This window comes from Dermacentor andersoni, chromosome 1 (assembly GCF_023375885.2).
Source record: "Dermacentor andersoni chromosome 1, qqDerAnde1_hic_scaffold, whole genome shotgun sequence".
Lineage (NCBI taxonomy): Eukaryota > Metazoa > Arthropoda > Arachnida > Ixodida > Ixodidae > Dermacentor > Dermacentor andersoni.
Window position 1 is genome coordinate 403,906,151 of NC_092814.1, and position 24,009 is coordinate 403,930,159.

Here is a 24,009-nt window from a genome sequence, read left to right on the forward strand (position 1 = left end):
ACAGAGAACAAGACAGTACGAAATGAAAATTTCCCAAAGATGGCGTACCAAAACAAGAATAACACCCATTGATTCATAGGAAAGCTGCCCGTGCGCGCGTAAGATAAAATGTGACTCCCTGAACAGTCATCAACAGGGAAATATTTCTTTTTATTTATTTCTTACACGGTGGCTAAACACAGTTTGAGGGGGGAATTCGATAGAGGAGAAATGATTTTCACCCATTCTAGCTTAATTCAACATCTTCAGTCAAATTAAGAAAAATAAAAACGTGCCCAAATTATGTTAGTGAAGCTGCAGACAACGTGGGAAATCGAATAAGGAAGAAAACAGCAAAGGTATGTCACTAAAACTGCAATTTTATTTCACAATTGTTTTTCAGTGCATTGTTTTAAGCAAACTGCGCTATATCACGTTAGCTTCAAACTTCTACAAGCAAAAATAACAATAGGAAGGTGATAGTGCGTGTTCTATAGAGACGAAGAAAATGTTACCCAGGTTTTACTGTCTCTTTCTCGCTCTATCTCTTTAATATAGGCTGTGGTACAGTAATCTTGCAGAACAAATGAAACTATCATATATTTCTTAGTCAGTTCGGTTTCGTCGTGATCTGAAATACAAGATGAAATCCCTCGGGACTCCGAACAAGCGTAGAATCCCGCTTGGAGGTCCGTACGACATTTGCTGCATACAGAAAGCGACAAGAATAGATTGACGGTAATTTATTTCAAAGAAATTTACAACACGCAAGCCCCATTCCCCCGAAAAAGAGAACTTGAAATTTGAATGCTGCCTGCGATATTGCTGCCTACCAATTACAGAGTTCAACAGCCGAACGAAAGGCACTGGGAATTGGGCTACTGGGCTGGTAGCCGTGGCACGATTTGTATGCTTCTTCAGAAGAGACACAAGGCACACGAGATTGCGGACATAATAGCGAGAGTGGCCCTCCGGTGACAAACGGTTCTGACGGAAGAATAGCTTTGCAACGTCGGTGCCTTATAATCGGCAGCTGCTATAATGCAAGAATTCTTTTCGCTCCATTATATTGCTGCCTCGTCAACTAGCGTGCGCGACCGACCGATGATAACGAGGGCGAAGCACCGTTCGGACCACTGAAAAAGAATGAAAATGAATGGAACAGAATCATTACATTAAAACGCGGTCAGATAATGCATTAAGCTCAGCATACAGTATAGTAAACCAAAGCTTGACAAGTTTATTTCCCATCGCAAGGCTTGCAGAGGGTGGTTGGAAAAAGGCCGTTAAACCAATACGGAAGTTAAAATAATAGGTCAAAGCTGGAAGGGTAAAAAGAAAGGCGACAAAAAAATGTCACGGAATGAAACCGAAAGAAATAGAAGGGAAAATTAAAAACAAAACAAAAGCAACGCCAAATTGACCTAGGAAGAAATAAAGTGGTACAAGTAAAGCGAGAGGAAAGAAAAAAGGAAACATGGAACAAAGACACTTGTTTCTGCCACGTCACCGTGATGAAACACCAGATGAATACGTAGAAATTTCCTCTTTGGGCTGTCGAAACTCCGTCGAAGCAGGCATCGGCGTGAAATTCTACATAACCTGAGTATATCAGCTAACATGATTGCTCTCGTAAATAAACTTTGTTGCCCGAATTTCTGCGAGCTTAAATATGCTCAAGGTAACCTTTTCCGTGCACTGAACCCTTATAGAATCCGGCATAGTCTCCCGCTTAGGCGCCGCGATTCTGCAGCACATTAATCATGGTTTATGGACAACAAATAAATACATACGTACATAAGGCGACCCTTAGGAAGCCGAGCGCCTACCGAGCGCCTATGTGAAAAACGCGAACAAGAAGTTTAATAGGAGAAACGTCGGCCCAGGGAATTCGATCCGAAGCGTTCGGATGTTACGCTGTTATCGAGTTTGACGGAGAAACGGCGGATATAGGTTAGCTTTTTTGGAAGGGGTGATAAAAACAAACAAGGAAGAAACTCAACGTTCCATTTGGAACCGTCAGTAAAAGTGAAATTCAAGGCCAATAGAGAAAATAGCGGCTGAAGAGGTGGACACATGCGTGAGTGAACAGACCAACGCCTACCCACGGTCGTCGCGTCTCTCGTGGGATGCGCAGGTCACTGCTAAAAAGAAAACAAGAGTGATGTTCAGATTGAATCATTGAAGGAAAATAAATGGGAGACTCGCGAAAACATCGACCTGCTGTCACCGTTGATGCATGGCTGTGTGCAGTGCGCTGCGGCTTCATATCGCTCGAGGCGATAAAGCTGCATCCTTCAACTGCATGATATAGTTTGTCCTTTGCAGAGAGGCCATGCGTGCGTGAGCTACTTCGTTTCTACGAGTATTAACGGCAAACGAGAAAAGAAGAGGAAATGAATGAGAAATGCATTATTCCGGTCACACTCACATAAATATGAATGTCATCCGAGAATTTTGCTCCGTTAAGGAAAGAGCACCAATCAGGGACCATGTTCTCAAATTTTTTAATTCGCATGTGATATTTGCGATTGGTTGGTCGCCTTCGCTTATAGTATGTCCGACATCAGGATTAGCCAGAACTCGCGCTGAAGAACAATTATTTCGTCCAAGGTTTCTTGTTCACATGCGGTGCCCAGAAGTATAATATGCGACCCCAAAGTTCTGTCCAGTACCATAACTCTTTAGTTCCCTGTGATCAGTGTTGACGGCGCCATTCCGGGCATGTGTGCATTATGAATGACGCCCGAGTTAGCGCTGGTAGTACGTGCCTTGACCAAAAGTCACGTCATGGCAGCCACGTTTCGTTACCGCTGCAGGATTTATTGCAAACATTACGGTTTGCTTTCCTTCTCCTACCATTCAAGCATCTTGCTTTTAAAAAAGAGCTTACGTCACCTTGGATATCTTCTTGCCTGCACAGACCGATTTGGGCTCTGGAATGTCTAGGGCGGTCACGTGATGCGTAATAAATATGCGCCCATTTTTTGCTTTTGACTCGTGAAGCGAAAATCCTGGGCCCTATAACGTAAAACTATTCCAATATGTTTCTATTCTAATTTCCTGACGTCAAATTTGCGTAACCACCGACGCAAACACTGGGCGGTCACCCACAGGGTTGTCTGAACAGACCAATCAAACGCTCTCCTCGTTCATAGGAGGTCACTTTTGTTTGCTTGAAAAACGAATAACATTGCCTACACTGAGCGGCTTGTCGTATCTAATTGGCTGACAAGAGGCGAGGAGAATGCTCAAGTGGAGAGGGATTCACTGGGGCAGAGCCAGTGCACTGAATATCGATAACCGGATGAAGAGGGTCGTGCCGGCGTCTGCGATTGGTCGGCTTTCCCTTACTTAGCTTGTGGTGGCTGGTCGAAAATCGCGGCGGCATGCAACGGAAGCTTAAGAATGACGCTGAAACTGACCCTCAGCAAAGAAGAATTGGCAGAATAAGGTAGTAAACGTGCCGAAAGTGCTTGAAAACGTTACACGGTCACGCAAGAAGTTTTATTATACGCAAATACACCCATGCTCTCCGGCAGGTGCGAGTAGCCAGCGTCTCAGCGCTCGGCGGCAGCCATCTTTTATTCCTTTCGGAACGGAGCAGCCTGCGGCTATTCCGAAAAAAAATCTGTTTTGTTCGGCATATTAATGCATCTTTATCGCGCACACGACACTTTGATGCGGTGAGTTCGTGCGGTTTTGTGACGTCGCGTGACAGGCAGGTGAAGTGGGTGCAGCCCGAAAACTTTTACCTATAGCCGAGGGCTAATGGCGAAAAGAGGTCGAATCAGAAATAACTGTTTTTCTTTTTTCTGTCAAATCATGCATAATCAGTGTGTACACATCATATCAGATGGGGAGGTATAGCGATTTTCGTGACGTCGCGTGACAGACAGGTGAAGTGGGGGGTGGTCGAAAAAAGTTTTTGACCAATCGCGGAGGGCTGATAGCAGAATTGGAATAGAAAAGTTTGGAATAGTTTTACGTTATAGCGCCCCCTACCTCAAGCTCGCTAGCTGTTCACGCCCATCTTCTTTATCGTGCGTTCCGCTCTGTACGAAAGGAAAGCAACGCGCGCAAGTGCAAGCATTACCTGAATTTGTCGCCAGCATTTTTCAGTACTGGTTTGATAATCGATCAAATAGGACACGTAAGCAGTAAGTATGTTGGAACAGACGCTGTTTGTGCACAAAAGCTGTAATTTTCTTCGCCGTGAGGTCTGGATAGCTTTGAAACACGTGTGTCAAACTGCAGCGCAGGATAAAAAAAGAGATGAAGAAAGAGCATATCCTTACCATCTCAATGGAAGGAGTGATGCGAAATGTTAAAAAAATGTAGTGTATATATATATATATATATATATATATATATATATATATATAAATATATATATATATATATATATATATATATATATATATATATATATATATAGATATATTTATATATATATATATATATATATATATATATATATATATATATATATATATATATATATATATATATATGCACATGAAGATAACGCATGCCTTTGGGCATGAACGTTCATGAACGGTTATCCGGATGTCATTTATGTCGATGTGGTGAAACTTTGCCACTGTTCGTCCTTCAACTCTCTACGATATGCTTCGCATACAAGTCTCAGGCGCTTGGGCTACAGAACGTACTCTGAAGCAAATATTGTTGGCGTAATCACTCTAGTATGCACAAGGCCACCGAAGAAAATGCACTTATTGAAGGCAACTGGACTACAAAGGTGCGCGTGGCAAAATGTGAGCGAGCTCTCATCTACGGTTGTGTCTGAACTGACTCTCTCTGTATTTCTTCTTTCTTTTTCACTTTCCCCGGAGAGAAGTCCAGCCAACCGGGGGCGATCATGGTTGCCCTTCCCGCCTTCTTTTTCTCTAGTCAACGATAGAGCGACACGTCTGCATGGAAGCACCGGTAGTGCACTACCGTTTTAATCCGAGCTATTTGGTTTAGCAGCCGCACCGCAGAAAACAGCAGCGGGTCAAGTGGCATGTGTGTGTGTGTGTACGTGTGCGCGTGTGCATGCGCGTGCGTATGTGTGTGTGTGCGTGTGCGTGCGTGTGCGTGCGTGTGCGTGTGCGTGTGCGTGTGTGTGTGTGTGTGTGTGTGTGTGTGTGTGTGTGTGTGTGTGTGTGTGTGTGTGTGTGTGTGCATCTCGTTGGCCCTATCTTAAGCGCTGTTCCCTGAGGCCATGTAACGTGAAACTCTTCCAAAGTGACTTTATATTAATGTCCTGACATCGAATTTACGTAACAACCGACGCAAGCATTAGGCGCTGACCCACAGCGATGTTTCAAGAGCCCAATCAAAGAAATAGCATTGCCTACTCTTACAGGTAATTGACTAACTAGAGGAGAGGAGCACGCCCAAGAGCAGAGGAGTTCGGTGGATCCGAGCTAGCGCTGCAGTGAAAGTAGATAACCGGAATACGAAAGCGGTGCCAGCGTCTGTGAGTAGTACGCTTCTGCTTCGTTAGCTTGGGGTGGCTGGTCAAAAAATCGCGGCAGCGTGAAACAGACGATTAAAAACACCGCTAAAACGCATCCTCAGCGAACAAAAGTTGGCAGTGCGACGTCGTATACGTGCGTAAACGGCTCAGCAATGTTATACTTCTCCCTCCCCTTATTCCCCACCCCAAATTAAAAAAAAAATATAAGCAGAGAAATGCATTCTTCCCCGCAGCTCCAAGTGGCCAGTACCAGAGTGATGAGTAGGTAACCATATTTTATTCCTTTCCAAACGGGGAAGTGCCCTCCTATTCCGAAAAATTTTCAGTTTTATTCTGCATTGCATAATCAGTGTGCACACGTCATATCACGTGGGGAGTTCTTACCGTTTTCGTGACGTCGCGTGACAGATAGGCCAAGTGGGCTCAGCCTGAAAACTTCTGCACAATAGCGTAGGGCTCATGTCGAAAAAAACGTACAACCGCAAAGTATTCTTTCTTCTTTCCTTCGGCCTAACAGTAAACATAATCAGTGCGCATGCGTCCTATCCCTTGGAGATATTGCGCGGGATTCGTGGTGTCGCGTGACATACAGGTGAAGTGAGGTTGGCCTGAAAAATGTTTGACCAATCGTGGAGTGGCACAAATGGAATAGAAACAGACTGTAATAGGGGCCCTCTAACGTAAAACTATTCCAATATGTTTTTATTTGAATCTCCTGACGTCAAATGTGCGTAATCGCCAGTTCAAGCATCGGGCGGTCACCCGCAGGGTTGTTTGAACAGACCAATCAAACGCTCGCCTCGTTCATAGGAGGTAACCTTTGTTTGCTTAAAAAACGAATAACATTGCCTACACTGAGCGGCTTGTCTTAATTGGCTTAAGAGGCAAGGAGCACGTTCAAGTGGAAAGAGATTCGATGGGGCCGAGCCACTGCACTGCATATCGATAACCGGATGAAGAGGGTGGTGCCGGCGTCTGGCGACAGGTCCGTTTTGTCGTACTTAGTTTGTGGTGCCTACTCAAAAATCGCCGCAGCATGCAAAGGAAGCTTAAGAATGACGCTAAAATGGATCCTGCGGAAAGAACAGTTGGCAGGACGAGGTCGTAAACGTGCCGAAAGTGCTCGTAAACGTTACACGGCCACGCAAAGCTTTATTATACGCAAATAAACGCATGCTCTATGACAGGTGCGAGAAGCCAGTGTCTCAGCGATCGGCGGCAGCCATCCTTTACTCCTCTCGGGATGGGACAGCCTGCGGCTATTCAGAAGGAAATTCAGTTTTGTTCGGCATATTAATGCATCTTTAACGCGTACGATTCACTGCGACGCGGTGAGTATTTGCAGTTTTCTGACGTCGCGCGTGACGGGCAGGTGAAGTGGGTGCAGCCCGCGATGAGAAAGAACTATTTTTCTTTTGTGCGGTAAATCATGCATAATCAGTGCGCACACGTCATATCAGATGGGGAGCTATTGCGGTTTTTGTGACGTGGCGCGACAGACAGGTGAAGTGGGGGTGGTCCAAAAAAGTTTTTCCCCAATCGCGGAGGGCTGATTGCAGAATTCGAATAGAAAAGTTGAATAAGGTTTACCTTACAGCGCCCCAGGTTTACCTTGCAGCATCTCTGCGTGGGCACAGTTATCACGTTGCCTCCAAACGACGCATATACCGCGCGTCGTATACATAGCGCCGAGAACTCAGTCGATGCCGACAACAGCGCTGGAGCGGTGTACTTCCGTGTCGCCGTGCTGCTTTGACCGGAGCTGGGGCTGAATCGAGAGTATATGACACGGCTTGCAGACCTCACCGACCTTTGCGCTTCTTCCAAGGAATTGCGACAGCACGAGCGGTGTGTCACTGTTCACACGCGGAAGAGACCGCCTTCATATTACTGTCTGGCCATATCGAAGGCTCAGGCTTTTACGTATAGGGTCGAAAACTGCCCTGTTGGATTTGACCGATGCGAATTTGAGTCGCACGAGCAGAGATACTTGAAGAAAAGAGTGCTATGAAGACGCGGAATAAAAGAGGAACATGTACGACGGACAAGGCGCTACTTCCAACTAAATGTGTTTTTCAAGAAACAGGACTTTAAATAGATACAACCAAGAATTGCCCATCGTGACATCACGGCCTCCCTATCTGATTAGAAATGCTATCTCTTTTTCGATAAGCGCCACTGAAGGGCAACTAATGCACGTGCCCTCGGCCTTTGCAATGTAAAAAGCTTCTAATATCTCCCGTTCTAGTCTATCTCTAGACCATGCCAGAAACCTGGTGTCGCGAAGATACGCACAGCAATTGTGACCTTTACAATGTTCTGCCAGATGGCCACCCGCATTGTTCTTTACGGCCCAATTGTGCTCACGCACCCTTTCATTAAAACACCGTCCGGTTTGACCGATATAAACCTGTCAGCAACTTAGAGGTATATCATACACGACATTACTTTTGCAAACCGTGTACTGCGCTGCATGTTTCTTAGAGCATGGTTCGGTTATTGCCTTGGTCAACATAGGGCATATTTTGGCCAACTTACACAGTGCACTGAAGGGAAGATTAACACTGTGCCTTTTCGCCACTTTCTTGAGGTTGTGGGATACCCTGTGCCAATAAGGAATCACATGTAATCTCTTCCTGTCAAATGGCTTTTTTGTGTTAGTGCACTCTCTTGCCTGTTTGATCTTTTGAAGAAGCTTATCGCAGACGCTAGAGATCAAGAGTGAAGGGAAACCGGCTAGGCGTAGCCTTGAGACTTGGTTATTGAAACTACTTTCTACTTTGTGGTAGCAAGACTTATTTAGAGCTTCCTGTAGACAAGTCATTGCAACTCCTCTTTTTACTAGCTTGGAGTGTGCAGTGTCGCATGAAACGAGCTGCTTGTTCAACCTCGGCTGGCATTCGAAACATACATGCGTGTTCATCAGAGTGAGACTGAGCTCCACGCTATGAGCCAAGGAGGACTCAGGGCTAGGCGACCTCTCAGCAGATACTGCGGGTACTTCTATTCGTTGCTAAGAAATGGAAAACCTAACATAGCTGATATGTTTTAAATCTGCAAAAAAGTGGTCCTCGAGTCGGGACATATAAAGCGAGCAGACCATGTGGGAATAGCGCAGGATGACCATGATTGTTCACGTCGGGAAAAGCTTGGATCCTGCGAACGTGACGCGTGGCTGTCCCTCAGAACCTTCGATCGTTTTACGCGAAAGATGATGGACCTCGGCACAACTATGCTTAGCAGCCCAGGACTCAAAATAGCCGTGGAAGAGGCTGTACAGCCGTCCATCCACAGGGATTACCGGAACGCGAAACTTCAGAAAGGCTTCGAATAATGTGAGACTTATGCAGGACGTCTGGAGTGAAAACGTTCCCTGCGTAGGCGTCGCACTTTTAATGCGTTAGCATCAGCAGTCAAAGGTGGAATAAAGTAAATGTGAATTGGTGGGAAGCCGGTGACGTGGTAGAGGTATATGTATAAATATAGTACAACTGACGGGGGTCTGCTCCGGACCACCATCGGTTGCACATTGCTCCTCGAAAAGGGAGGACGTGTATAGAGTGAGAGAGATAGACATTTATTACGGTAGAATGGCTGAGCTGCCGACCTGAATCAAGGTTCTCGCCTGCTACTCAGAATTGGGAACGGGAGACGGCAGTAATTAGAGAGAGAGAGAGTGTGTGTGTGTGTGTGAGATAGAGAGAGAGAGAGAGAGAGAGAGAGAGAGGGGCGTTCATGATCAGCGCGAATATGGCGGCGAGTGAACGAGTGAGCCCCTGAACAACACCTTGCGATGTGATAAACACTCTTTAAATCATGGATCCGGCAACTCGAAGTGGTGCGACGTAATGCCTAGGAGACTTCTGTCGCATTTACTGTTAAATCGCTACTGGCATTTTTTTTCTTTTTTGTGACAACGCCTTTCTGAGTTGCAGCTCTATGTTTATGTTGCGATCTATTTTAGCTGCCTCTTCGCTTCATCTTTCCGGAAAATTTGGTGAGCTTGGAGACATTATTGGCATCAAAAACTAAGGTTTATATACTAAAAAGTCACTGGGTGGCTTTCACGTGAAACTGACAGTATTTCGAAAGCGATTCCTCGAGAATACGTCCATTGGGCAAGTAAGCTTTCTGTCGAAGGAAGCGGAGGTCGGGTTTACATTTCTCGCATGGCCAAGTGGTGGCTGAATTTGTCAACGCTATGCCATCGCTCTGTATAAATTACCAAGTCATAGAGATGCTGCTGCCGAAAAAAAGCGTCTTTTGATGTAGCAAACATTAATGCCTAAGCATTCGCAGGCATCTTACCCAGGAAATCTGTCCGTCGAGCAGTTTGTCTGCCCGTCTGTAACGCCTAACACGATGTGCTCCGCAATGAGAAACAGAACCTATGGCGCCACGCGTTTCTTACCCACTAGCCTGAGCACCTACTTATTTTTCTTTATTACATGGGAGTAGAATTTTCAGCAAAACAAGAAAAACAAGGCGCTACAGAAATTAAAGTTGGCCTAAAACACATTCAAAAGTCAGGTAAGCACGTGCAAGCGTCCAATAAAGGCATCCAGTCCGGCGCTGTTTCTTGTGCAGCCTACACACTACGAACGTAGGCAACGGATTCCCGAAGAAATTACCGAGTGCTTCACGGTGACTCAGCGTGCCTGACACACATTCTAATGGCCAAAGGGTATGTAGACCAAGTACCATGTTCCACATGTCAAATGGTGGGTCACAGGGAAAGGTAGGAAACGAATTGTGCATGATGTGATACCATACACATCATAGACCTCATGCAAGCGAGGGCTAAACACCCACGCTTGCATGAGGTGAATATATCTGAACCACATGAATGTGTGAAGTACCATCGGTGCAAAACAAATCTCAAAGGAGAACAGTTTATATCAAGGGTTCGGAAAGATTTGGTGATTGTGGAATAAAAGCCACCTTTAAGACCACACGTAGAGGCAACTTAGACCCCCGTAGTCATCACAAAGATCCTGGTTTTGCGAAATTTAATGCCAAACACGCCACATACAGGATGCGTGTCAGTGATCGCGGGATGCACCTTCCGTTGGGGTGTTCCTCGCTTCACCGACAGGAATGACAGCGATCTCTGAGCGCTCATGGGCTTCGCGGCTCGCAACACAGACAGATAAGCAGTCAATAAGTTGATAAAATGATAAGGTGTGATGAGGGGTTATATGGGTCTCAGCATGGTTGATAATGGTTCGGCAATGATGAATAAGTTGCTAAAGAGTCAGAAGGGCTTATAATGGTCGGACCAATTTCAATAAGGCCGACAAGGACCGATAAGGGTTGATAAGGGTTGGATGAAGCCTGATAAGGTTGATAAAGATGGATAAGAGTAGGATCACGCCCGATAATGTTGATAATGACCGATAAAGGTCGAATCGAATCCGATAAGCTTGATAACGACCGATAAGGGTTAAGAAGGGTTTGTACTGGTCGCATCAAATTTGATAAGATTGATAATGACACTGGGCTGCGGGAAATAAGCTAGTGGCACGACGTCCACGCATACGTGGACAACTCTATTGGAGTTTTTGCATAACTTCTCGAACTCCCCTAATTATATAATTGCAAAGTCTAACGCACATTTGATCAATGATTTTGCCATCAACGTCGAGTTCACATTGACGCAGTGTGTGATAACCGGGTTACAGCACGCAAACTGCGCGGCGCCTCCTATTGAATTTGCACGGCTCGTCTCTCAGTTTTGCTCGTTTACAATCACCTGCATTGATGTTTTGCGTATATAACAGTCATCGGTGGCTGCCGCAAAGAAATTAACACAAACCGGAGAAAGCCCGAAGGACCGGGAAATGCGAAATATCATATTCTCCAGCTGTCTGCGCAGTTTCGTCGTATTCCTCACATCATTAAACCCTTCGCATAAGTATTCACCATCCTGTTGCTTGAAGTGAAGCAGCTTTAATCGATAAGGTGTGTGCAATGCAATGATGATGTCACACTTTCTGCGCTACTTCAAGCTGTTTTTATTATGCTGATAATTTGCCTGGTGAAAGAATCAAATTATCTGGCGCGTTTCTCCCGATAGTTTTCCTTCTGCGTTTCTTTCTCTTTTTTTCGTTTTTTTTTTTAATGCTTCGAAAGCAGCACTGATTTATAGGTGGCCTCATGCTAGAATGTATGGCAGAAAGGTCTTTTTTTTTCTGCCGTCTTTTTTTGCTTTCACTTGTAGTTGTCGAAGTCCTGACGCCATGGAGATAGATTGGAAACTGTGGAGCGCGGATCACGTAACACACATTTGCTTGTGTATTGGCGTTCCGGGTATCTATAGTCTGCGACGATTGTCCTTCTAATAAGAACTTTCTTGATGTAGTTGTATCGCATAAGCTCTTAGCAGTAAATACGCTTTTAAGTGTACGCAAAGATTCGAAATGTTGAATTCAAATTCAATCATCTCCACTTTTGGACTGATATTCCATTGGAGAGCTCGCTATTACATATTGTCGAACATTCCTTTATTTTGAATATATAAGGGAAAACAAATTTATTGGAAGGGTACTGGTTCGGGCTAGGCGGTAACAATTCACGACAAATGTTATTTGAGCATCACTAGAAACGGGGACTAGGAAACCACAGACGCAAGGGCCAACTTACAACTGATTTTAATGGTAGCTTGTCGAGTATGTACGTAAAGAATCACTCGACTTCTCACCATCAAAACCACTTGAAAGTTAGCGCTTGCGTCCTTCGTTTCCTAATCCTCGTTTCAAGTGGTGCGCAAACAAAATTTATCACGAACATTGATTAAAGTTTCGAGGGAGAGTTAATTAAATAAATCCCTGGGTTTTACGTGTCAATCAAAAAGCACGATCCGATAATGGAGGCACACCGTAGTCTGGGTTCATTTTAACCATCTAGTATTCTTTTGCACCTAGATCTATGTACACCAGGGTACTGGCATTTCTGCCCAATCGAAATGTGGTCGCCGCTGCCTGCATCGAATCCGCGACCCCGAGCTGAGGAGTGCCACGCCCTAACCCCTTGGTGACCACGGCGGCTAGGCAGAGAACAATGGAAGCGAGAATTGTTCCAAACGGTCATGCTGCAGTAGACAACTGTTGCTGCTGCACAGAGGCACCCATTTCTGAACCAACTTCAGCTCCACAATTTCCAGTCATTTCGAAAGGACGGCTGTGGGAATTGGGAAAGGGTAATTGGTTGATCATAATATCTCATGTGGCCAGCTTCACCCCGTTTGCCTCCCTCGAAAGAACATGCGGTGCTGCAGCATCGCACTTCTAGCGTTTCACGAACACAACACCGTACCTGACACTGGTGACATGCTGTTTTCTGGCTTCAGCACCGTCATTGACGCAGTGCCCCGAATGACTGAAAGCTCTTGTTCCTCATGTCGAAGCTCCCCAGTTGTTCGGTCGCCCAACTCCCAACTATACTAAATAGACGTCTCAAATAACGTATTGACACGTGTACATTTTTTCAGAAGAGGGTAGTAGCCCCGAAAAAGACAACACATAGCAGGCGAGACGGGACAGGCGCCTGTGCCGTCTCGCTTGCTATGTGTTGTCTTTTTCGGCGCTACAACCCTCTTCTTGAAACATGCACCAACTAGCCCCCCAACAAGTATTACACGTGTACATGCTTATCTTTATCGTGTGACCCCGTTTCACCGCCTAACAAATGTTATCGCACAGCGAAGGACGCGCTTGCATGTAAAGGAAGTTTCTGGAATTGTATCGATGGTTGCATTCGCAGTCTGTCACCGAACCTTGTGTAACCTGATTGCATGTATGCGCGACGCGAATAGTGTATAATTTTGTGGAAGACACGTGGGTCCCTGCGATTATTCTGGAACATTCGACCACTGATGTATAAAAGCCGACGCAATTGACCCGCTCATCAGATTTTCGACGATCGCCGACTGTGTTCGCCGCTTTCGTTGAATATTGAGTGTAACCTGTTTTTTTCTGGGCGCAGGTTCACCCAGTAAAGTTAGTTTTGCCATTCACAGTTTTGTTGCTCTCTCCTCAACCATTCACTACCATGTGACGGTATCTAAGGCTGACTTTTCTTTATTATAAGACGTACTCGTCTCCAACTTCTCATTTAAAAGTAATCGTGTGATTCTTACAGACTCTCGAATCGGCGGCGCCTTACTTAAACTACAGAACGCTCCCCATCTTCTAATGCATGGGCCTAGTGCAAGAATATTTTTTCGTTCTTAAGTCCTCTTGGCCACCGGCCAAGCCATCTTCGCTTAACATTATATTCATTACAATGATTGGCCGGCGTCTTCCGCCGCGAATAGTTCTAGCATAGGGAACGTTCTCGCATGGCCCATTAGCAGCGCTTACAAAAATGCCACAGCAGAGCGACATAATTTCCAACGCATTAACTTTAATGCGATTCGCTTGTCATGTACATGCGCTATGCAAGCGACATCGCCCCCTCACCCTTTCTCTTGACACATTAAGGCAATGCGCCTTCGTAGCGCATTGTTCCCACGTAAATGAATTGGATGCGCTAGATTGTTCGCGTTTGAATTTGAGTTGATAGTAACTGTTAGCCACGTCATAAGACTTCTCTTTTCTGAAGCCATCTGTTCAAATACTCTTTAATTTATACGAGAGAATTTTGGCTGAGCGGAATAAGGCACGTCAGTTTCCACCTGCGCTCTTATATAGGCGTCAGAATAAAAGCGTCACTCGATCCTTCCCCACCAGGGGTGACATAATTACGGAAGCGGGGGGAAAACAAATTCACCTAAATGCATTCAGCTGTATGTGAAGACGACGATCGATACTTCTACTGTATATTTAATGCCTGCCTTAAAAAATCGTGGCTGAGTATATAAACTGAGTTTATAAACGATCGTAATCTTACGAAATATTGCCGCGCCTATGGCCTCGAAAGTTACACCGAGCGATGGAAGCAAGCAGCCAGCCGACGCTTCGTCTTTCAGCAAAGTTGCTTCCCTGTAATGGTGCACGTGGATGCTCGTGTACATTCACATACGGGGGTTACTAAGAACACATTGTACCGGCGACGGCGGCCCCATTAGTGCTCGCCGTACACAGCAACGCAGTAGCTGCGACGGCAATCTACGAGCTGCATTGCTCATTCGCGTCCACAGACCGCGATAAGATGCACTGTTCCAATGTACTGAATGGCGCAGCGAGCATTACGAGCGTTGGCGGACGACTTTGTATGGTATTACACTGGCGACGAACTTTCCATTTGTGCCCCGAGAGTCATCCACAAACATCGGGGGTGAACGTATGCCGCTTACTACAAAAGCAGCACTGCCTCTCAAAGCGGCCCGCGCCAGCCATTTATCGAAGTATTCGAGTGTTCCTACGATCTTTTTTTTTTCACCCACACTTCCGTGATAGGCATCAAAACAATGTTCATTCTATATGAATTATCCTACGTGTTGAGATCCAATGTTCCAGTCTATAATTGCGTACGAGATACATCCGAACAGACCAGTATAATACCAGTGTGCTGTTGTAGAATCTTACTTTCTGCACGTTAATTATCACATTGTCACATACACAGCACGGATGCCGTGCTTCGCTTTCATGTATAGCCAGGTATTGTAATGCACTGGGTGTCGAGATTGAAATTATACGATATGTCTCGTGCGCCTTCTGAAGTGAAAAACAACGCACATTAAAAAGGTTTCTCCAAGAAAGTTATACCTTACACGAGAAACCAGTCGACTAACTTCAGATACAACGCCTTCATTTCCGAGATACCTGAAATACATATTATGCGTTCCCATTGAAATGCAAAACACTTACTCTCGGTCCAAGGCCAGACATTCAACACCGGGCTCCAGGGAGACAACATTTGCAGTCCTCTTGTCTTCTCTGGCAGGGGGGAAAAAGCAGCACATTTATGTATGCAGGAAAAGCGTTTTTCTGTTCAAGAGCTTATAATCTCCTAAGAAAAATGAAACAGGTGGCGCGGAGGGCTCATTTATACTAAAGGCCCACCACGAATTGTAAGGTGGAGATCGCCACATTTATGAACTCGGCGCAAGCGTAGCGAGTGCTTGTGTCAGCCACTCAGCAACGAGAGCCTTGTTCGAGAAGAGTCCATTGTTCATTGCGAATCCTTCCCTGGCGCTCCCATTGAGTCGGAGTCAAACTATCTGTGGTGGACAATGGGTGAGTATGTCTGTTTCTCTTTCAGCCTTTTGACCAGACGCTCGAAATGTGAACTGCGGAAATAATGGAAGTCGTAAACTGTCGAACGCTTTCAGGAGTCACAGTATTTAGGGGACTCGATGGCCTGAAGAGACGTGCATCCCCTCGTTTTACATAAAGGGCCGCAGAGATCTCGCGCTATACACTTCTGGGCCTAAACTCTAGTCGAGACTTCTTGGCACTGCGCATCTGCCAGCGCCTTGTCTATCCACCACGATATTCAAACGGCGCAGGTTCTCGCCGTCTTCCATCTCCAAGTTGGACCTTAGCAAACTTACCTCAGCAGCGCTTGCTCACCGAAGTAGTCTCCCCGGCCAAGAACACGGATCTGCTCCTCCTGGTTGGTGCCCTCGATCCGCTGCGTGACCTTCACCTGTCACGCAGGAGGAGCCACCGATTACTGATTTGCTCTTTATATGAGCACCTACACGATTTCTTATCTTTGATGTGGCAGCTTAGTTGCGGCTCCCACATTTGGATCAAATGCAGATATAAACTTTGAGTACCTACCGACTGAAAGCCCAAACTGAGTGAGAAACAGTTCGCCCTCGCTCTATTTTTTAAAATAACCGTGGCCGCATTTTTAGCGACCTGATTTAATTATTTCTTATCATCCTTCCTCTATCGTAACTGATATCGGTGATAGCGGGGGAGTGGTTTTATAAGAGTCAATTACGAATGATACAGTGACTAAAAATGCAAAAAAAAAATATCTGCAACACGTGGCCATCTGGCTGGCAATATTGCAAAGGCAGCATAGTTTCTTCGCTTGCCTTCACTGGAGAAAAAATGCCATTTTTCTTTTGCTTTGGAGCAATAAAGAGGGACGAAAAGGCATAAACACGTATAAAAAGCCAGAGAACTATTTCTCTGCATTCCAAAGGACGGGAAATCACTTCAAGCTAATCAGGACGAAACGCTCCGACTTGTCTGCACCTGCCAATAACCCTAAGTCTGGTGTGCATGCACAATATAGCGCCGAGTTGCTTTCGTGTTCTCCCAGGCGAACATTGAAGCATCGTGCGGTTTGGTCTATGTACGTCTTCTTGCAAAACAGGAGCATCTCATAAACGACTACGACCGTACAGTTCACGCGTGGTTTCTTGTGCGCCTTAATAGTGCATTCATCCGTTTTGGGTCCTTCGTTGTTCACACGTCTGCAGAGCCGGCCTAACCTGTCTGGGCCTAAAAAAAAAAACGATAGTAACTCCTACACGCTGAGCGACTTCCTTTATAAAAAAAAGGAAATCATGGGCATTTTAGAGGCCCTAAGGAAAGAGAAGGCGGTAATGCGCGAATTAGTCCAAAAGCCAATGCAAGAGATGCGAGGACTCAGACGCGTGCTCGCCGTGGCGGAATAAAACAAACACAACGCACAACAGCCGGTGTCAGCGAGCGCTCCTGACGCGGACGCGCCGGCCCCAAAGAAACGGGCGATAGAACAACGAGGGCGGTTTTGAGAGCGGTTTCGAGAGCCAGGTGCGAGCGCAAAGTGCAGACACCAAGAAAATGCTATGCACCACGCCAAGTACCATTGCGACCCTACACGCAACAGTCCGCGGGCTCACAAACAGGACCACTAACCTCGAAGGAAACATGCAGATAATAATGAATCACTCCGTATTCACGCAACACGGAGACGCACCGGCGACCAGCGATGCGAGCCAGCACCAAGGTCAGCCGGGTAACTCGCGTCAGCATCAACGTGGCCAACCCTAATCAAGGGATAGTAATATGGCAGTTGAATTGCGGCAGCTTCGCCGCCAAAAAGGCGATTCTGCAGCAACACATACGGCACGCAAACGCAAGCTGGACGCAATATTACTCCAAGAAACACTCACCAACGCGGCTTGTTTAACCGGCTAAAAACGCACGGCAGCAAAATCGAGGGGAGGGGTGTATGCACGCTTTTTAGGAAGAGTCACAATTCCCTGATCACAAACTAAGTGGTGCCCAGATGGAACACGCTCTCATCGAACTGATATCCGCCAAGCAGGAGAAACAAAGCATACTCATACTGAACCTACACAGAAGCTCGTCGAAACACCGCCAACGCTTCCGGGCGCTGTTTCAGAAGACGCTCAAGATTGCCGGGTCCCGGACGCTGATTGCAGGGGGCGATTTCAAGACGGCAGACACGGCGTGGGGTTGCGCATACAGCACGGCCAAGGGAAGACAACTCGGGCAACACGCGCAGGAACTCGATTTCACTTTACTTACGTATCCGGCGCACCCGACGAGAATCGGCAATAGCACTACCAGGCACACGACCGCGGACCTGACGTTCCTCCGAAATGGCGGGGCGACGGCCACCACATGGAAAAACAGGTCGACTGACCTGGGGAGCGACCACATGGTAGTCGAAATACACATCCCGACACCGGACAAGGCGCAGGGCCGCAAGAAAAATTTCAAATGGACGATTGGGAAGATTTTAGAAATAAGCGAGACCAACAACAGTCCTCAGGAGATACACGGACATAGAAGCCTGGAGCCGCTCGCTGGTCGCGGACGCCAAATCGTCAACCAAGAACGCAGAAACCGAGGTCGAAACTGACAAGATGGACAGCTGCCTGGCGCATCTCATCGAGGAGAACTCGGTCCTGGCCAGGTGGAAGGGACAGATACTCAATCGGACACTCAGAAAGAAAATAGCGAAGATCAACCGCAACATCGAGGAGTACTGCCGAACGCTCAACCGCCAGCAATGGGGCGAGTTATGCAATGGAGTCGACGGCCAACTACAAACGGGAAATTGTGGAAACTGCTCAGGTATCTGTTGGACGAAACGAAGACCATGTCCCACCAGAGGAACTGCGCCGCACGTCTTTTACACAGGGAGCTCGAGATGCAGGGTGAAGATGCAGTGACCGTCCGGTTACGAGCAAAGTACCTGCCGCACACTTCGACCGCACAACATGGCCCATATGAGGGGGATCCGAACGCAGAATCGGAAAAGGACTTTAGCGGCGAAGAGATCAGGACGGCGCTGCACAACCTCCACAGCAGATGAGCGCCGGGCCCCGATGCGGTGTCGAATCGCGCCCTGAAGAACCTCGACCACCGATCCGTGTAACAGCTGACCGCATTCATCAATGACTGCTGGCAGCGCGGTAGCCTCTCGCAACAGTGGGAAACTGCGAGAACAATACTATTCCCGAAACCCGGAAAAAGCCCGAGCCTCAACAACCTTCGCGCCATGTCGCTAACCTGGTGCGTCGACCGAATCGAGCACTCGGCAATCTTACACCAGATATCGGGGCAAAACCTAGGTGTACGCACGTAAAACTAGTTAAAAGATTTCTTGACAGACAGCGAGCAGTTTTAGTTGCAGGGGACTTGCAGCTAGAAGAGCAAACGCTGGGAATCTCCGGCACCCCGCAGGGCTCCGTCATCTCGCCCACGCTCTTAAACCTGGTCATGATCGGGCTAGCAGAAAAACTACAAGAGCTGGAAACCGTCCGGCACACGATATACGCCGAAGATATCATCATCTGGGTGCCCGACGGCAGTGACAGTCAAATCGAAATGGCACTGCAGTTAGCACTCGACACAATCGAGGAATACCTCGTGGGTAAGGGGTTACGATGTTCACCTAAACAGTCGGAACTCTTACTCTACCGCTACACGCAGAGGGGCACATCCCCGGGGTGTGCAGCGGCGACCAGGCGAGGATACGAAGAGATCACACTACGCACGAGAAAGCCAGAAACGGAGCAACCATCCCTATAGAGCAGAGAATTAGGGTCCTCGGCATGATAATCGAGGCCAACGGCGTCAACGGCGAAACGGTTACTAAATTAAAGAACAAGGCCGCTAACGCCATAAGAATCCTCATGAGGGTCACTAGCAGAAGAAACGGAATGATGGAGGCGAGTCTCACACGACTCGTACACTATTCGTCATGTGCCATATTGCGTACGTCGCGGCATTCCACAAGTGGTACAAGGGAGAAGCCAAGATCAACGTCCTCCATCATCCGCAAGGTGTACAGGATAGCACTGGGTCGACCCGAATCCACCAGCACGCACCGCTTGCTCCAGCTCGGGCTTCACAACAGGCTTAGCGAAATCGCCGAGGCACAGGGCTCTTCACAACTAGAAAGAATAGTGGGCACGAGAGTGGAACGCCAGATCATGGAAAGTCTCTGCATCCGTTACGACGCAAAACAAGGCCAGAAAGTCGCCTTTCCGGACGCGATCAGACAAACACTTAGAGTCGACCCGATTCCACTGAACGTCTACTCGGAACACAACTGGGGAAGAAGAGTGGCCAGGGCCGGAACTCTCCTACATACCCACGGAGACGAAACGGGGACACGGTTGGTTGACGCCGCGGAACACGCAGCACGCTCGCGATTGGCGGTTGCGGTGACCATTTCGACAGGCAAAACGCACATATCGGCAAGTGTAGCAGAAGATCGGAGGAACAGGCGCTGGCACCCGCCCTCACGGATCCGACGTGCACACGCTACTCTGCGACTCGCCACAAGCGGTCAGAAACTTCGCCAAAGGATGGATCTCACGGAGAGCGTCCCGAATCCTGAGCAATCGACAAGTCCAGCGGGAGGTAGATTTTCAGAACAGAATCCAGTGGTTCCCGGTGCACATGGGAGAAGTATCGGAGACGCACCGCAACCGAAACTAGACGGCACACGCCAAGGGGCGCGAGCTCGCGAACCACGCCGGCTGCCGTCGTCCATGGGACAGCACCAAAGACTGCATGCTTGAGGAGCTACAACGAAATTACCAAGGCCCTCTGCCTGGCCCGCCAAACCTTCACTATCTATCTATCTATCTATCTATCTATCTATCTATCTATCTATCTATCTATCTATCTATCTATCTATCTATCTATCTATCTATCTATCTATCTATCTTTTCTTTTTGTCTTTCTTTATATCTTTCTTTCTTCGTGTATCCGTACATCACCCTGGCCACAAACCGCAATATCGCCGCGTGGTACAAGATGGTGTGCTTACTGCAACACTGCGACTGCTGCAGCAGGAACCAGGGGTGCGATCGGAGATGGTTGTTCGGCGCGTTCGTTCGGTTACCGGCGCGCGCGATTGGCCTACTCCACGCCGACGTCGCCAGCCACGGGGCGCGCCCACGTTTTTGGTGACGTCAATATGACGACACGCTCCTGTCAATCATCCTCCCACCGAGCATTTCGCCTGTTAGGCGCCGAACCCGACGTGAGCTGGGAAGTTTGGAGCGATCATACGGCTTCGCATTGAGCGTCTGGTGGATTGTATTGGATCCAACCGGCGGCTGCGGCATGGCACGTTTGGATCCAATCCATAGTTTAATTCGAGAAAATGGCGCTTCCATTGGGAACTTAGGCTGGTGCGCTGGCGTTTCTACAGGAAGGAGGAGAGCGGGTGGCGGTGCGAAACGCGTTTGACGAAATGGCAGAAAGTGAAGTCCGGAGTCGTTTTCGTTTCTCGAAACAAATTATTCGTTGGTTGTACAGCGATATAGACCCCATCATCGGTGCCTGCGAGCCATTGGAATGTTGTCGCTGCCTCTGGAAAAGTGCGCCACTCTTTCCATCGTTTCTTTTTTTCTTTTTTCTTCTCGCTGCGCGCGACACCACCTAGGGACGACGCAAAGAAATTAATAGTTATAAATTGCAGTACTCACACGTACTACTATGTGAAAACGTGTTTGGACTTGAGAAGAAAAAATACATTTTTAGATAAACATTTCATTCATTTGGAAGACGAGAAACATTTCGTTTTGTAGTATACTGTCCGCAAGCAGACGACAAACGATGGAAGTAAACTTCCGCGGAGGTCACCGCTTCCTGAGTGGCTGCTCTCTCCGCCCCTCTGTCACAAATTTTTCACACTGCCACATTGTGACATTGCAGCAACTGAAGAGAATGCGTATCGAACAAAATATCTCCGATCGCGCCCCAGATTAAATCCACTGTCCTACGTCTACGAAGACCCGGAAGACTGCAGAACCACACGGGATTACTGAATTGTGCAGGGAGCACAGGGAATGTGTGTCCTGGGAGCACGGAAATTGCTGGCAGACAAGCGCATTGTTTGTGCGCATTGCAACCCGTTAACATTAGGCCACCAGAGTAGCCGGCAAAGGAAGCAGGCAGCCGGGCGCCGCAGCCTCGCCAGCAAAGGTGCCTGCGCGACGCAGGTGCAGCCGCCGTGTCCACTGAGGTCGACGTTCTTTTCCTTCTCCTCCGGCCCGGGACGCTGGAGACACTCGTGAGACCATTTAAATTTATAAGCCATGTCTTTCGATACTCTGAATTCGTTAATTTCGTGGAAAGAGGCTCGTCACTAGACGATAAAATGCTGGCCGTACTTCTGCTTTATTATTATTATTATTATTATTATTATTATTATTTATCATTTCGCTCATTCATTGGAGCGCCGGTATGTCGGTTGTTCATCATCATCATCATTTTATTTTATGAACCCAATACAACAAAACATGATTGGACCCATAGCCAGCTCGGCTAGTGAAAGGTCCAAATACAAGATATTCACTAAAGAAATAGCAGACATTCAATCTACATGTACAAAAAGACGTGACATACTAGAATAGCGGTATTGAAAATATGTAAAGCGCACACATATTCTGAAAAACAAAAAAAATTTGTTAGTAAATATACAAAGCCAAACACAAAGTTATTTGTTCCCACAGTTCTGGACAGACAAGAAAAATATTTTTTAACAACGCCGAAAAGTTATGTTTGAGTTTGATGTCATCGGCAATCTCATTCCATGTCTGAGCACCATTGTACTCTAATAGCCTTTGATCGTAAGTGTTATGACAAGGCGGTAGGTTAAATTTATTATTACTGGCGGCTCTTGCTTGTCTGAGCGGCGATCTACACAGTGTAAGAGGAAATGGATCATTAGTTCTTATTACTGTGTTTATTATTTGAGCTATCTTTAGTTTGTATGCAACTGATACTGGTAATATTCGCAGTTTTTGAAAGAGTGGTCGACTAGGGTCGCTTGTCTTTGCGAAGGTTATGGTACGAACAGCACGTTTCTGCAAGCGTAAAATTGATTCTCAGTACGTTTTATAGGTACCGCCCCATGTCTCTAGGCAGTAACATAAGTGACTATGGACAAACGTGAAGTACAATATGCGTAAAATCGGTGCACGAAAACATTCCCTCGCCCTTAATAAAATATGACAGCCGTAAGCTAATTTAGAGCACACATTTTTAATTTGTTGCTTTCAATGCATGTCCGATTCAAAGACTACACCCAAGTACTTGGTGTGGGAGACATTAAGCAAATATGTACCGTTTATGGTTAAAAATAAATCATCATAGCTAATGCTATTTTTCCTTGAGTGAAATAAAGTACACTTTGTTTTCTCTGCAAACCGGTTGTTTACGAGCCATTGCGAAATTTCCCTGTCAATTTCGCCCTCGAGATCCTCTAATGTATCTCCTGTAAAAAATAGGGCAGTGTCATCAGCGTATATAACAGCTTCCGAATAGTTCAGAAACAATGGAAAGTCATTGATGTATATAGAAAAAAGGAGGGGCCCGAGTACACAGCCCTGCGGCACGCCATGTGGGATTTTTTGAACAGCGGAGATATAGTCTCTGGCAACAACGCAGGTGCCGCGGTGGCGTAGAGGTAGAACACCCGCCTCGCGTGCAAGAGGTCCGTGGTTCGAATCCCGGTGCCGGCAATTTTCCACCGGATTAAAAAAAAAAATCCGCGTGTTGGTAAAATTGCACAAACAGGCCTGGAGTGTGGCCTGATCCCGGTGACCAGAACCGGCAACGCACTCCCTCACCAGAGCAGGATTGGCCACCCTGGTGCAGTACTTGGCCACAACCTCCTATATGAACACAACAATCAAACCCCGGCCCTCAGTCCCCAGCACCTGCGAAGCAACTGACCACGGCGGCGGTCAGACCTGCGACGCTGCAGAGGGTGCTAAGAATCCCTGGCTCCGGACAGGCCGCCATTGGAATATGAACCTGGCAACGTTTAACGCTAGAACGCTATCTAGTCAGGCGAGTCTAGCCGTGCTATTGGAGGAATTAGAGGGCAGTATATGGGATATAATAGGGCTCAGTGAAGTTAGGAGGCCAAAAGAAGCATATACAGTGCTAAAAAGCGGGCACGTCCTGTGCTACCGGGGCTTAGCGGAGAGACGTGAACTAGGAGTCGGATTCCTGATTAATAAGAACATAGCTGGTAACATAAAGGAACTCTATAGCATTAACGAGAGAGTGGCAGGTCTTGTTGTGAAACTTAATAAGAGGTACAAAATGAAGGTTGTACGCCCCCACATCCAGTCATGATGACCAGGACGCCGAAAGCTT

The 24,009-nt window shown here is 47.0% G+C and overlaps 1 protein-coding gene across 1 annotated transcript in view; it reads right to left on the minus strand.

The window, feature by feature from the left end:
* Nucleotides 1-24,009, minus strand: part of LOC126518611 (cGMP-dependent protein kinase, isozyme 1-like) — a 648,418-nt gene that overhangs the window by 192,580 nt on the left and 431,829 nt on the right. Inside the window, exons 8-9 of the mRNA XM_050168386.3 lie at nucleotides 15,960-16,054; nucleotides 15,274-15,342 (exon numbers count right to left, since the gene is read on the minus strand). Of these exons, the coding sequence (XP_050024343.2) occupies nucleotides 15,274-15,342; nucleotides 15,960-16,054 (164 nt within the window). The remainder of the gene's footprint in view (nucleotides 1-15,273; nucleotides 15,343-15,959; nucleotides 16,055-24,009) is intronic.